The sequence below is a fragment of the Equus quagga genome, chromosome 10 (assembly GCF_021613505.1).
Source record: "Equus quagga isolate Etosha38 chromosome 10, UCLA_HA_Equagga_1.0, whole genome shotgun sequence".
Lineage (NCBI taxonomy): Eukaryota > Metazoa > Chordata > Mammalia > Perissodactyla > Equidae > Equus > Equus quagga.
The window spans coordinates 79,111,920-79,127,259 of record NC_060276.1 but is presented as its reverse complement, the minus strand read 5'-3'; the positions used below and the strand labels follow the sequence as shown (position 1 = coordinate 79,127,259).

The following is a 15,340-nucleotide window of genomic DNA, read 5'->3' as shown; positions in this document are numbered from 1 at the left end:
ACACCTCTTTATGCCTATCTGTGATCACAGCTGGAGAAGGCAGAGCGCCATGGGAGCCGGGCACGGGGCCGGGCCCTGGAGAGGCGGCGGCGGCGGAAGGTGGATCGGGGTGGGGAGGGCGATGACCCAGCCCGAGAGGAGCTAGAGCCAAAGAGGGTACGGAGCTCAGGGCCAGAGGCTGAGGAGGCCCAGGAGGAGGAGGAGCTGGAGGAGGAGACTGGGGGTGAGGGCCCCCCCCAACCCCCCACCACTGGCAGCCCCAGCACCCAGGAGAACCAGAATGGCTTGGAGCCAGTGCTAGGGGCCAGTTCAGGCCCCTCAGCCCCTTTGTCCACTCTGACTGCCCGGCTGCACATGCCCTGCCCACAGCAGCCGCCTCAGCAACAGTTGTGACAGTGGCTGAACCTAGCACAGATCCCAACAGAGACCCCGCTTGGCCTCAAGGATCCTTTCTGACCATCAAGCCTGCTTCTTGGGAGGTGGGCAAGTAGGGGGGATGGCCACCCCCCAACTCCAGCCCACCCCTGAGTCCCTTGACTTTTATATTCTGACTCCAAGGTATTGTTCAGACCTCAGCTCCTGGAGGCCGGGCCCCTGGAGTTTCCCTCCCTGGTAGCCTCTAACCAGCATTCCCAGACACCTGAGGCAGATAGACAGATGGATGGGCAGGTGGGCAGGAGGGTGGCTGGGGCTGGGCCAGCACCATTCCAGAGACAAGGCCAGTGCATATGCAAACTGGGGGACTCTCCTCTCCCTTCTCGCCCCAGTTCTGGCCCTGGCCAGGCCATGCTACACTAACCTCACCTCACCCTCTCACTCTTTCTCTTTCCTCCCCCCTTTTCCTTCCTCTCTCCCTCCTTTGCCTCCCTCTCCCTTCTCCCCCCTTCCCCTGACTGTTTTACCCAGGAGGAGGAAACTTCACATAGCTGTGCTCACAGTTTTTTTATTTTAAATGAATTTGGTTGGGGAGCTGAACAGGGCTCCCTGTGATCTGAAGAAAGCTTTTGGTGCTTGTCCTCACAACCCACCTCGACCTTTCCTCCCTCTCCTGCCCTGTCTCCTTTCCTCCTCCTGGGTTCATGTTGTAATAAAAGAAGATTGTTGGTGTGTAATTAATTTGTTGAAAAGAAAAAAAAAAAGCAAAACAAGAAACTTGGTTCCAACCGAAGCCTATTTTAATTTTATTTTATTATTTTCCTCTTGTTAGAAATAAAACCCTTAGCAACATTTTTTGGAAACATGTTTCTCAAGTGCATTTCTCTTTGAAGGGGGAGAACAGTGCCTCTATCATCTGTCAGTGGAGCAGCTGCAGTGCTGGTGGGAGCACTAGGGCTGAAGCCAGGGAGCTCTGGGTTCGGAAACTGAGTCCTACCAGCTTCTCCTTAACCATGGGCAAGTTGTCCCTGAGTCTCCCCCTCCATTCCACTGCCAAGCCAGTTTCCCCATCTGCCAACAGATGGGCCCTGGCACTTCTCACCTAAACTCCTGCCACAGCCTCCTCCAACCTTATGTCTTCCAGTGTATCCTCCTTGAGCCCCTAGAGGGATTGGAGTGGGGTGAGGGCTTTACTGAGGTATAATTTACACACCATAAAATTTAACTGTTTTAAATGTACAATTCAGTGATTCAGGAGGGATGTTTCTAAAGTGTGGATCTGATCATGTCACTCTACCCTTAAAAGCATCCATGATGCTTCATTGCCCTTAAGATGAAGACTACATAATCCTTCTTTCTCAAATGCTTTCCTGTCCTACCCATATGCCACATTCAGGGACCCTTCCCTGATTTTTTTCCACCCTGAAGGCTTCTCTCTGCCCCTCTGAATGGGGACTAAAGCTCAGATGTGTGGTCATTTAGAACCCCTGAGTTCACTTTTTTAAAAACAGCTTTATTGCAATATAATTTACATGCCATACAGTTCACCTACTTAAAGTATACCATTCAATGGCTTTTAGTATATTCTAACTGTGCAACCATCACTTCAAAAGATTTTAGAATGTTTTCATCATTCCAAAAAGACTCCACACTCCTTAGACATCACCTCCCTACCCCGCTCACCCAGCCCTAGGCCACCACCAATCTATATGGATTTGTCTATTTTGGACATTTTACATAAATGGACTCATACAATTTGTGGTCCTTTGTGACTGTGTCCTTTCACTTAGTGTAATGGTTTCAAGCTGAGTTCACTTTTATTTTTAATTTTTATTTTTTTGAGGAAGATTAGCCCTGAGCTAACATCTGCCGCCAATCCTCTTTTTGCTGAGGAAGACTGGCCCTGAGCTAGCATCCATGCCCATCTTCCTCTACTTTATATGTGGGACGCCTGCCACCACATGGCTTGCCAAGCGGTGCCATATCCACACCCAGGATCCGAACTGGCAAACCCCGTGCCGCCAAAGCGGAATGTGCACACTTAACCGCTGTGCCACCGGGCCGGCCCGAGTTCACGTTTAAATATAGATATTAATGGTGCTTTTATATTGGACAGATTTTTTTTCCCCTTCTGGGCTCCAAAGTCTTTAAAATGAGGGTGTTGGACTAGATCAGGGGCCATCACTACTCTCTGCCCTTTCTCATCTGAAGGCCCTGTGGGCTCATTTTGGTCCACTTCTCCCCCTTACCAAGACTTCCAGTTGATAGGAACCTAGTGATGAGTGAGAAAGCCCAACGTCTTGACAGCTTTGATTGGTAGTGGGTCTGGCTCAGCCCTGTATCCCGTCTTGCAGTCAGGAGGCACTGGGCCATACAAGTAAGGGGAGGCAGGGGCTGGTGGATACCCCTGTCCTGGGCCCAGTTCGACCCTAGACCTCAGTCCAGGGGAAAAGGCTGGTCTTTGTCTGCCTGCCTATATGGAATTGATCATGAAAAGAGGGTTGGAGATGACCTCAGAAGAGACTGAGATGTGAGAGGTGGGACAGGGCCAGGAAGGGGCTCAGGCTCAGCACTTCACTACCGCTCCCTGCCCCAAGGCAGGCATGCCCCAGAAGAAGTGGCCTGACACGAGACGAAGAGGGCGCCTACCAACTGTAGTAGCTCCCAGGCTAGAGAACTGTGAGGCCCAGGCTGGGGTCCTCTAGGATATGGACCCAGCCCTCAGCCATTTCCACATGGCCTTTCACATCTTGGCACTGCCCTGCCCCATTCCTCATGGTGGGCGTGCATCCCAGGAGCTCTGGTTGCGGATCTGTCCCCCTTTCCCAGGCACTTGCCTAGAAAGGGAGGTGTGACTGCCTCAGGGGGGCTCCAGATGGGGAGAAAGAGGATTAGGAAAACAGAGGGTATCTTTTCACTTCAAAGTCATTTTCTACTGTAGAGACACTGCCTTGCTGCAGCATCCTCCCAGAGTTTGCCACAGCCCTCAGGGTGGCTCCTGGGTCTGCAGGTGACAAGGGGGTGGGAAGAGACTCACTTCCACTAAGGACTTTTCCCAGCCCCTTCCCTCAGGTCCAGCCGACTCCTTCTTTCCCACACCCTAGTGCCTCCACTATGCCTTATGTGGTGTCTGAAACCCTATAGGGTTAATGGGTTTGTCTCTCCTACCCCCAAGCTCCCCAGACTGGGAGCTCCGGGAGGGAAGGCAAGGCCCAGGTTTGAGTCCCCTGTCCCTGCTTCCAGTCAGGGGCCTGCACAGTCTGGGCTCAGAATGAGGGAGACAAGAGCAGCATTTGGAGCCCCAGTGTGCATGTGAACACTGTTCCTTTTGCATTGCATAAAGCTCATTGGTAAGAGTGCTACCCTATGAGAGTGGGGACTGAGGTCCATGGTCACTGGGGCCCTGAAGGGGCAGACACTGACCATGCTTCCCAGAAGTCCTGAAATGGTGATGGTGGGAGAAGAGGGGTTGCGAGGCAGAGAGACAGGGCCCATGTCCCTGGGGCACTCAGGTTCCAGGAAAGGGAAGGGAGCAGCCCCTTGTGAACCCCATCCTAGGTGCCAAGCTCCATGTGAGATATTTCATAAAGTCCCTGTCAGACTTACAGGAACAGACTCCTCGAAGTACAGGCATATCAGCCTGGCAGAGTTGGGATTCCCACCAAGTCTCTGTGAACAAGTCTGTGCTGCATGACAGAAGGGGTTCTAAGTAATCAGCCTGCCCTCAAGAAATAGTTCATAGTGAGGGCTCAGTGTTGATCTGTGCTATTGGCAGGTGGGAACTCAGCAGTGCTATAGCCAGATTGGCCTTAGTAGGTAGAAGTCCTATTGTTGAACTTGTGCATAACCTCCATGCCTGCCTGTGTTTGATATGTATTGCTGTGTAACAAATTACTCCAAAAACTTAGCGGCTTAAAGCAATGACATTTATCTCACAGTTCCTGTAGGTCAGGAATCTGGGTGCAACTTAGCTGGGTTTCTATTTCAGGGTCTCTCACAGGCTGCAATCAAGGTGTCAGCCGGGGCTGCAGTTATCTCAAGGCATGACTGGGGAAGGATCTCCTTCCAAGCTCACTCACATGGCTGTTGGCAGGATTCAGTTCCTTGCAGTTGTTGGACTGAAGACCTCAGATTCTTGCTGGCTGTTGGCTAGAGGTGACCCTCAGGTTCCTTGCCATGTGGACCTTTCCACAGGGCAGCTCACAATGTGGCCACTTGCTTCATCAGACCAATCAAGTGAGGAGAGAGAGAATTGTGTGAGTGTGAGACAGAAGTCACAGTCTTTATAATCCAATCTCTGAAGTGACATCTCATCACTTTTGCAATATTCTCTTTAGAAGTAAGTCTAGGAGTAAGACCTAGGTCCAGGCCACACTTGGGAAGGGATTACACAAGGATGTGAATACCAGGAGGTGGGGATCATTGGGGGCCATCTTGGAGACTGACTACTATAATTTGTTCTTTGGCCCCCAATGATTCACATCACTTCCATGTGCAGAACTCATTCACCCCTTGCCAAAGTCTGTAAAAGTCTCACTCCATTTCAGCATCGCCTCAAAGTCCAGAATCTCATCTAAATTGGGTCCAGGTGTGAATGAGGTGCCTCAGGTGTGTTCCTTAAGTATTATTTTTCTCCTGTAGATCTGTGAAACTTAAGAGACATCTATCCCCAACACACTCAACATACAGTGGTGGAACAGGCACAGGATAACTGCGACACACTCCAGTTCAAAAAGGGGGGAAAATGGGGGAGACAAAGGCGTTGCTGGTCTATAGCCATTCTGAAATCCAACTGGGCAAATGGAAGTTCCTTGATTAGGTTTTAAGGCCTAGGAATAATTCTCCATGGCTCTTGGCTCTGCTCTCTGGGTACTTGGTCCCATCCTCTCTGCCTTCCTTCCATGAAAGGTGGCACATGTTTGCAGCCAAGTAGTTTTTCCAGTCTGTTTCCTGCCAGTAGAATTTTGGGGGTCCAGTGGCTTCTTTTCATTTTGTGCTGTCTCTAATCAGCTGCCACTGGGAAATGATTCCATAGATGGGCTTGGTGTTTCTCTGCTGTTGGCAGGTTGGGCATTCAGCAGTAACTATAGCCCGATTGGCCTTGGTGGAAGTCCATATTGTGGAGCCTATGCATAAACTCCATGCCTGTCACCCTGGCCATTTTGTTCAGGAGTCCATTGGGTAAGGAAAAGGGTGACAGGGATAGAGATTGGCTGACGTCTACAGAATAGGACATCTTGTCCATCTGATTGAGATCCCCGTCTACAGAGGATTACCTCTGGTGCTTATTTATGTGGGACACAAGTATCCTCACACTCTGTCCCCATTCCAAGAGGGACATCGATATGTCTCTTCCCAGACCCCCTTATTAACAATACTTCAATCCTGTTCTTTTCAAGTCCTTGACCGTCTAGCCAAATCATTAGTAACTATTCATGAATCAGTGGAGATCTATACCTCTGACCATCTATGTGACCAGACAGTCTTCCTACTCTGGGGAGAATTTCCCTTCTCATTGTCCTTCAGGATCAACCCTAAGTGGGGTTATAACACTGCAGCTAGCCACTTCCAGCTGGTGCCAGCATATCATGAAGAACTATCTGTAAACCAAGGTTGAATATTGTGTCCCTTAGTCATCTGGTCACAGGTAATGCCCCATGAGGCCTCAGATGTGAGAAAGGGATGGCAGTACAACCAGTGGGAGTATGGTCCACTCAGGCAGCTTACTTGTGGTCTTCTAGACCTGCTTGTACATACCTATTCTATTTGGTGGTGGAGTGCTTCTGCTCATGGCTTGATGGGGCAGTTAACACAAAGCTCACCATGGGCAACTCAGCTTGCACAGGTCACATGGTGTCCTACACTCAGGCATTCATTCACAAAGTAGATCTGCTTTTTCATTTGTTATTTTTCTCTGCTTCTGAGACTCCTATTATCATGACGTGGCCACTTCTAATTTTACCCTCCATTTCTTTAGTCTTTAAAAAAATATTTTGTATGTCTTTATATTTTGCTGTTGATTTCCAGAAGAGGTCCTCAATCTGGTCTTTCTACTCACTAATTAGTTCTTCAGCTGTAGCCCTACTACCCTTTATGCCATCTATACCATGTGTCCTCCAATAATATGTCCAGGAACTGGGCAAATCACCACAGGATGGGACTTGGGACCCCCAGGCCCCAATATGATAAGGACTCAGGCCAACACTTCATGTATGACCTGATCCTACTCTGACTGGTGGACCACAGTGACAGTCTAGGTCACTGGGAATTAACATTAACTCAGAACGAGTACCTAGTCTATTTGAAAAGGTCTGGATATTTCCCTGTCCCCAGGGCACGATTACACTGGCTGCAGGACTCTGTGGGAAAAGCAAAGAGGGGGTTTCACCACACACACTTGTGAAAAAGCATAGCAAGGTCCTTCTTCAAGTGGACATTCCCCTTTCTTCAAGGGGATCTAGTCTGTGAACTGGAGGAGAGGCTGGGACTCTACATTTTGGGGACTACATCGGGCCTCCGTCTGCTACACTAGATTATTTTAGTTATGTAAATCAACTAGGACCTTGTTAGGCTGTTCAGCTCTTTTGACCCAAGGGAAACCATGTTTAATTAGCCACCACTATAGATCCCCACAGGTCAAACCATTCTGACTACTGCTCTGGCTCTGCTGTCCATTATAGGAACCAGACCCAAATTGTCTCTGGAGGTGATTCTGTCATCCCCATTGAAATCAGGGGACCCATTATCATGATCTCTCACCATGACCGCAACTTACAGAAAAAAACCCACCACAATGTTTTTTTAAGAATAGTGGTGCTCGCAGATGTATTAGTTAAGGTCAAGTTAGCTTCTGGGACAGAAAAAAAATCTCTGTGATTACTTTTCTTGCTTCTGTAATGTTCCAAAACAAGTGTTAATAGTTGGGCTACCCTCCTCTAAGTGGTGATTCAGGGGCCTAGGCACCTTCTGTCTAGATGGTCTGCCATATTAAAAATGTCATCACCATTGTACTATTGTCATTTCCTCTTCTGGTTGGCTGGGATGGAAAGACCATGTGGGAGGTTTCTATGAGCTAGGCCTGCATGTAGTGTGCATTACTTCTACTCACATTCCATTAGCTAGAACTCAGACAGTGGCATGGGACACTGGAAAATGTGGTATAAATTTGTCCTGAGGAGGAAGAGAAAACAGGCTTAATGACCATCGAGCTAGTCTCTGCCACACCTCATAATATATTTCTTAAAGCCAATGTGAAAGGAATGTCCACATAGTTAGAGGGTGAGTTAAATGGGTTACACATGATGAATTGATTCCAGCATTCTTATTGCCCTGAACATTTGGAAGGTGGCTATGCTCACTGCTATACCAGCACCACTAGCATTTAGATTCCTTCAACTACATTTTACATCTGGCGTCTTAGCCTTATTTAACACAGGCTAGTGTTGAGTCCAGGTTTCAGTCAATCAATAGAACAAATCTTAGAAATACTCCTAGATGCTTCAGCTAACACAGTACATCCAGGATTGCTGGTTAAGTGCACCCATATTGAAAAGTTTGGCTCTACCAAAACCAGATAGAGACATCACAGGAAAAGAAAATTATAGACCAATATCCCTTATGACTATAGATGCAAAAATCTTCAACAAAATACTAGCAAACCAAACCCAAGAGCATATTAAAAGGATTATACACTAAGTTCAAGTAGGATTTATCCCAGGAATGCAAGAGTGGTTTAACAGCAGAAAATTGATCAAGGTTATACATCACAGTAATAGAACAAAGGAAAAAACCTACATGACCATCTCAACTGATGCATAAATAGCATTTCAGGCACAGAAAAGGCATAAAGCTAATAAACAAATTCAGCAAAGTTGCAGGGTACAAGATCAACACATAAAAATCAGTTGCGTTTTTATACACTAGTGATGAACAATCCAAAAATGAAATTAAGAATACAATTCCATCTGCAATAGTATGTAAAAGGATTACCTAGGAATAAATCTAACCAAGGAGGCCAAAGAATTGCATATTGAAAACTAGAAAATGCTGCTGAAAGAAATTAAAAGAGACCTAAACAAATGGAAAGGCATCCTGTATTCATGGATTGGAAGGCTTTATATTAAGATGTCAGTACTACCCAAAGCAATCTACAGATTCAACACAATTCCTATCAAAATTCCAACAGTCTTTTTTGCAGAAACGTGGAAATGCCAATCCTCAAATTCATATGATATTGTAAGGGGCCCTGAATAGACAAAACAATCTTGAAGAGAAAAAATTCCCAAGTGGTTTTTGACAAGTCCATTCAGTGGGGAAAGGATAATCTCTTCAAGAGATGGTGCTGGTACAACTGGATTTCCACATGTAAAAGAATGAAGTTGGATCCCTACCTCACACCATATACCGTTAACTCAAAATGGATCAACAACCTCATGGGTTTATGGGTGTATATGAGTTACACTCATAAAACTCTTAGAAGAAAACGGGTAAATCTTCATGACCTTAGATTTGGCAACAGATTTTTAAATATGACACCAAAAGCATGAGCAATGAGAGAAAAAAATATATAAATTGGACTTAATCAAAATTAAAAACTTTTGTGCATCAAAGGACATTATCAAGAAAGTGAAAAGACAACCTACAGAATGGAAGAAAATATTTGCAAGTCATGTATTTAATAAAAATTTAATATCCAGAATATACAAAGAACTCCTACAACTCAACAACAAAAAGGCTAACAACCCAATTTAAAAATGGGCAAAGGGGGGCTAGCCCCGTGGCCGAGTGGTTAGGTTCGCGTGCTCCACTTCAGCAGCCCAGGGTTTCGCCGGTTCAGATCCTGGGCGTGGACATGGCACCGCTCATCAGGCCGTGTTGAAGCAGCATCCCACATGCAACAACTAGAAGGACCCACAACTAAAAATACACAACTATGTACTGGGAGGCTTTGGGGAGAAAAAGAAAAAATAAAATCTTTAAAAAAAAATGGGCAAAGGATTTGAATAGACATTTCCCCAAAGAAGATACACAAATGACCAACAAGCACATGAAAAGTTGCTCAACATTACTAGTTATTAGGAAAGTGCAAATCAAAACTACAGTGTGATACCACTTCATACCCACTAGGATGGATATATAATAATAATAATAATAATAAAAACACTGGACAGGATGTGGAGAAATTGGAACCTTTGTACATTGCTGGTGGGAATGTAAAATGGTACAGCCACCGTGTAAAACAGTTGGCAGTTCCTCAAAAAGTTAAAGAATTACCATATAACCCAGCAATTCCACTCCTAGGTATATATCCAAGAGAATTGAAAACAGGTACTCAAACAGATACTTGTACACCAATGCTCATTGCAGCATTATTCACAATAGCCAAAAGGTGGAAACAACCCAAGTGTTCATCAACAGATGAATAAAAAACCAAAATGGGGTATACACATATACTGGAATATTCAGTCATAAAAAGGAATGAAGTTCGGACACATGCTACAACATGGATGAATCTTGAAAACATTACTCTAAGTGAAATAATCCAAATACAAAAGGACAAATATTGTAGGAGTCCACTTATATGAAATAATATAGAATAGGTACATTCATAAATATAGAAAGTAGGTTAGAGGTTACCAGGAGCTGGGGGAAGTGGGGAATAAGAAGTTATTGCTTAATGGGTTCAGAGCTTGTGTTTGGGGTGCTGCAAAAGTTTTGGAACTAGATAATGATGGTGTTTGCACAACACTGTGAATGTAATTAATGTCACCTAATTGTACATTCAAAAATGGTTAAAATGGCAAATTTTATGTTATATATATTTTACCACAATAAGAAAAGTTTGCCCCAATCTAGTTACATTTCTTTCTGATCTATCATCCATAGAATCAATTCCCACACATATTACTGAGGTTTCGGCCAATATCAGTTAGCTACATTTTATCATTTTTGTGTGTATGTGGCTTTCTCCTCACAGGTCCAACTCTACTTCCCCTGGGACATGCAGGAATCTGAATCAAGTAATGGGTATAGAGACACCAACAAGTGATATGTGTGAATCTTGAGAAAGATTAGCCAAATCATTAGAGGATCCCCAAGTCATGCAGGTTCAGCCCATTAAACTGGGGAGGAAGTCTGCCTTTGCCACCAAGGGAGGCTTAGTGGTGGTTGGGGTTTAGGGAACTCAAATCTATCCAAATCAACCCTGATGTTACTATGCCAATTCTCAAGGTCCCATTTTCCCCCCAATCAATGGTCTTTTGGTTTCACATAAAGGACCAGGAGATCTTGTGAACTCAACCTGCATTGTAATTCAGCAACCTGCAGGATTTGGCTTTATGTCTGATTTCAGGCTACATCAGTTCTGTGACTAGAAGAGATAGAGATTTCTTGTTTTTAAAGTAGATTTTATTTTTTAGAGCAATTTTAGGTTCGGCAGAGTGTGAGAGGCCCTGTTGTTTCACATCCTTACCAATCTTTCGTACTGTTAATTTTTCACTTTTGCCAATCTAAGGAGCATGAAGTGGTATCTCATGTGGTTTAAATTGTCATTTCCCTGATAACTAATGAAGTTGAGCATGTTTTCATATACTTACTGGCCATTTAGGTATTCTCTTGTGAAATGCTCATTCGACTCTTTTTGCCTATATTTCTGTTGATATCTGCCCTCTTGTTGAATTGTACTTTTTATAATCTAGATATGAAATATTTGATGGCTTAAGTGATGCAAATACTTTTTCCTATTCTGTAATTTGCCTTTGCACTGTTTATGGTGTTTCTGAGAGAAAAGAAGTTATTATTTTTAGTGTAGTCAATTTTATCAGTCCTTGCCTTTTATTGTTAATAATTTTAATGTCTTGTTAAGAAATCTTTTACTATTCCCAAAGTCAAAAATATATCTCCTGTGTTATCTTCTTTGCTTTTCACATTTAGGTTTATAATCTATCTGTGAATTATCTGATTTTTCAGATATATGATGTGAGGTAAACATGCAATTTAGCGTTTTTTTTTCTATTTGGACACCCAGTTGTCCCAACACCATTTATTAAAAAGACTGCCCTGGTACCATTGCTCTACTGTGCCACATTTTTGTTAAATCAAGTTTGCAAATATGCATGGGTCTTTTTCTGAGCTGTTTGTCCAAGTAGGCTAGTTTTCTACTCTTGTGCCAATACTACGATCCTAATTACTATAGCTTTATTAAAAAATCTGAACATCTGATAAAGCAAGTCCTCCCATATTGTTCTTCTTCAGGAGTCATGGCTATTTTTGGCCTTTTTCAATTCTCTATAAATTTTGGAATCAGTCATGTTCCACAAAACAATAACAACCCATCAATGCTTTAACTGAAATTGCATTGAATCTGTAGATCAATTTGGGGAACTGACATCCTTGTAATATTGAGTTCACCAGCCTATGAACATGGTTTATCTACATCTTCTTTAATCTCTCTTTAAAGTTATATAGTTTTCTCCATTAAAGAACTTACATGTCCTCAGATGTATTTCTAGGATTTCTAAGTAACCGATTTTTAAATGCCGTTTAAATGGTAATTTAAAATTTTTATTTTCTAACTGTATCTGCTTATATACAAAAATACAATTGATGTTTGCAAATTGATTTTGTACCCAGTGAACTTTACTCCTGGGATGTTTATCTCCATTCTTCAAATATTTTCTCCTCTCATTTATTTGTTTGTTTAGTCTTACACTTTCTCTGAGACTATTATCAAGATGCTGGCACTTCTATTTTCCATTTCTCTTGGTTTTTTAATTAATATTTTCTATATTTTTATTCTTCCCTGCTGCTTTCTGGGAGAATTCCTCGATCTGATCTTCCAATTCACTTATTCATTCTTCATCTGTATTCAACCTACTATTTATCCCATCTATTGCGTTCTCTATTTCAACTGTATATATTTTTTGTAGCTAATAATTCCACTTTTCTGTGCCTGAGGGAAGGGGTAAGGGATGATCCTACAGAGAAGGTGGTGATGAGCTGTCTGGAGAGATGAGCAGGGGTTTGCCAGATTATGAGAGAAAGGAGAATCAACCTGTGGCTTCAGCAGTAGCCAAGGCCTGGAGACCAGACAGCAGGGCCCAGCTTTTCCTGCTGGGAATGGCTGGAGCACTGGAAGTAGGGTGGGAGGGAGATGAGGTAGGAAACTGCGGGGCCTTGTACTTTATAAGGCCAGAGTCACTGAGGCTGGTGGAGAGAGAGCCTTGACTTGTGAGCTCTGCAGGCTGTGGTAACCTGTGGAAAGATGGCAGCTTCAAGACAGTGTTGGAGGACACCCAGCCCTTTGAGGTGAAGAGACTCTCCTCCACTTCATGCTCCAGCTCCATCCCCCTTCCCTTGGGCACCTGCCAGAAGGTCCCTCCTTTTTTTCCTGGAGAGGAAGGTAAGTGGAGATGGGGAAGGAGACATGGACCCAGAAAAGGCACCCTAGAGAACTTGTGATTAGATCTGGATTTTGTGGGATGCTGGGGCAGTGGGTGGAGGGAGGGAAGTGATTCAAATAAGGAGTAGAGAAAGGCAGCTCTGATAAAGGCAGGAGTCTGTGTCAGAGAAAGAAGATGGGGAAGCACCAAGAGCTTGCCTTTGAACAGAAGGCCCTAATCTGGAAGAATTTGGGAGCTGAGGCTGGTGAGGGAGGGGCCAGACCCTGGAGGTAACCCCAGGGTCATGGCCATCATTTCTCAAAAGCCACTGCAGGTCATAGGAACTTCTCTCCCTCCCCTAGCTGCCCCACTGCCTCCTTCCTAGTGGTTTCCTGACACTCAGGCCCCAGGCTCTTCTGAAGTTCTCCCATCTTTCCCACAGATCCTTCCCTCTTTGAGGAGAGGGTGCCCCATGTTTTATCCTCACTATCTTCTCCACATAGGTAGCCCCAGGGCCTTGACAGGAGTGAAACTTCCTGGATGCTCTGTTCCACTGATAGCTTCTACAGTGCCTCTTTTCTTTGAGAGGACCCCACACATCATCCTTCCAGGTGATTTTGGACAGTGGAATATCTCTGAGGTTTTCTGATAAAGCGTTAGCTCTAGGGAGGGAAAGATAGCTTCTGGACTCATACAGGGCTGTGGAGGTGTGTGGAGGGCATAGGAGCCGCATCCTTAGGGTCACAGGGAGGTATGAATAATGACAACCATGGCTTTGATCCAAAGGGAGACTTTGAAAAGAAGGGGTTCCTGAGGACCAGAGTCAAGGAAATTAGTTCAAACAGGTCAAGAAATCAGAGACAGAGAGGCATCTGTGAGTCCCCCACAGTACAGAGTAGAAGCCCTAGTTGGGGTCCAGGCTTCCTACAGGATTGAGACCACCAATCTAGCCCTCCCAGAAGGGAAACCTTTGCAGAGGACTTAAGATATGGGTATGAAAAGGAAAGCAAGCCATAAGGCTAATAGGCACATGAAGAAATTCTCAAACTAAGCAGCAATCAGATAAATATAAATATAAATTAAAACAAAATTAGATACGATTTTACACCTATTAGACTGGTGAAAATAATTTTAAAGCTGAATAATCTCAAGTGTTGGGGTGTGCATGCGTGTGTGTGTGTGTGTGTGTGAGGCTATAGGAACTCACATAAACTGCTGATGGGAGTCAAGATGGAGCAGCCATTTTGGAGAGCTTAGTCAAATCGAGAATATACTCTCTGACAGAGCAATTCTGCTCCTTGACATACATCGGAAAGAAATTCTCCCAAAAGTGCATAAAGAGACAAGTTGGAGGATGCTGATCACATCAAAACTTGTGATGGCAATGAATTAGAAGCAATCTGGGTGTCCACCCTTGGCACGCAGACAGGAAAAATAAGGAGCCACACCATGGAGTGTGGTGAGGTAGTTGAAGTTGATGGAAGATTTACACACAGCCTCTTGAATATATCTTATAATATATTGCTGCCATTATTCATCAAAGCCAAAAAGTGGAAATAACCCAAATGTTCATAACTGATAAATGGATAAAATGTGGTGTATCCAGACAATGGAATATTATTTGGTAATAGAAATGAGTGAAGTACTGACCCATGTGATAACATGGATGAAACTTGAAAACATTATGCTAAATGATAGCTGCCAGTCAAAAGATACATATTGCATGATTCCATTTATATGAAATGTCCAGAATAGGCAAGTCAATAGAAACAAAAAGTAGATTAGTGGTTGCCTAGGGAGGTAGTAGGGAGAGGTTGGAGGGAAATGGGGAGTGACTTCTAATGGGTACAGGATGGCTTTTTGGGGTGATGAAAATATTTTAAACTTGTTGTGATGATGGTTGAACAACTCTGAATATGCTAAAAGACACTGAATTGTAAACTTTAAGTGAGTGAATGATATGATATGTGAATTATATCTCAATAAAGCTGATATAAACATACTGTTTATATATAAAGCATCTATGTATCTATCCATCTATCAATCAGCTATCTATCTGAACATATTTCTGCCTCTTTGGAGAAATGGTTGATTCCAGGGCTGGGACCAGAGGGTTTGGAAGCACTTAAAAATGAAAGGAACATGTCAAAAGCACACAGAAGCCAACTTGAAGGATCTCCCAATGTCTAAATCTGGGACAATTTGAGCAAGAAATAAATACTGGATGTAATGAATTATAATCCATAAAATAAGAATTCACGAGTCCATACAGATATAAACAAATGAATGAATGAATGAATAGAGAAAGCAGTCTTCATTACAGTAGAGGTCTAACTAATAAAGTCTAGTAAATGTAGAAGTAATGATTGAAATAGAAAAATCACTATTTGGCAAACACCACAATAACAATTGTATCAGGCATGAATCATCAGTGTAGGCTAAAATTAGTGGGTGAAAGCTTGATGAAAAACAGGACATTTGCATAGTTACTTTGAGTATCTCCTCACAAGTTAGTTACTAATTACAAAGGTAAAAATAGCAACTTTACAGAGGTGGACACCACCTCAGCCAAGTGATGAAGGTTA

The 15,340-nt window shown here is 43.8% G+C and overlaps 1 protein-coding gene across 13 annotated transcripts in view; it reads left to right on the top strand.

Annotated features, from left to right (window-relative positions):
- Positions 1-7,973, top strand: part of KDM5C (lysine demethylase 5C) — a 37,809-nt gene extending 29,836 nt beyond the window's left edge. For 12 of the 13 annotated variants that reach the window (XM_046672770.1, XM_046672763.1, XM_046672774.1 and 9 more), the window contains one exon: positions 31-1,238. In XM_046672770.1, coding sequence (XP_046528726.1) covers positions 31-393 — 363 coding nt within the window. In that variant the 3' untranslated portion in view covers positions 394-1,238. Of the gene's footprint in view, positions 1-30; positions 1,239-4,363 lie in introns of those variants that run through there. The other variant, XM_046672772.1, reaches the window with a different exon arrangement.
- Positions 7,974-15,340: the final 7,367 nt, after the last annotated feature.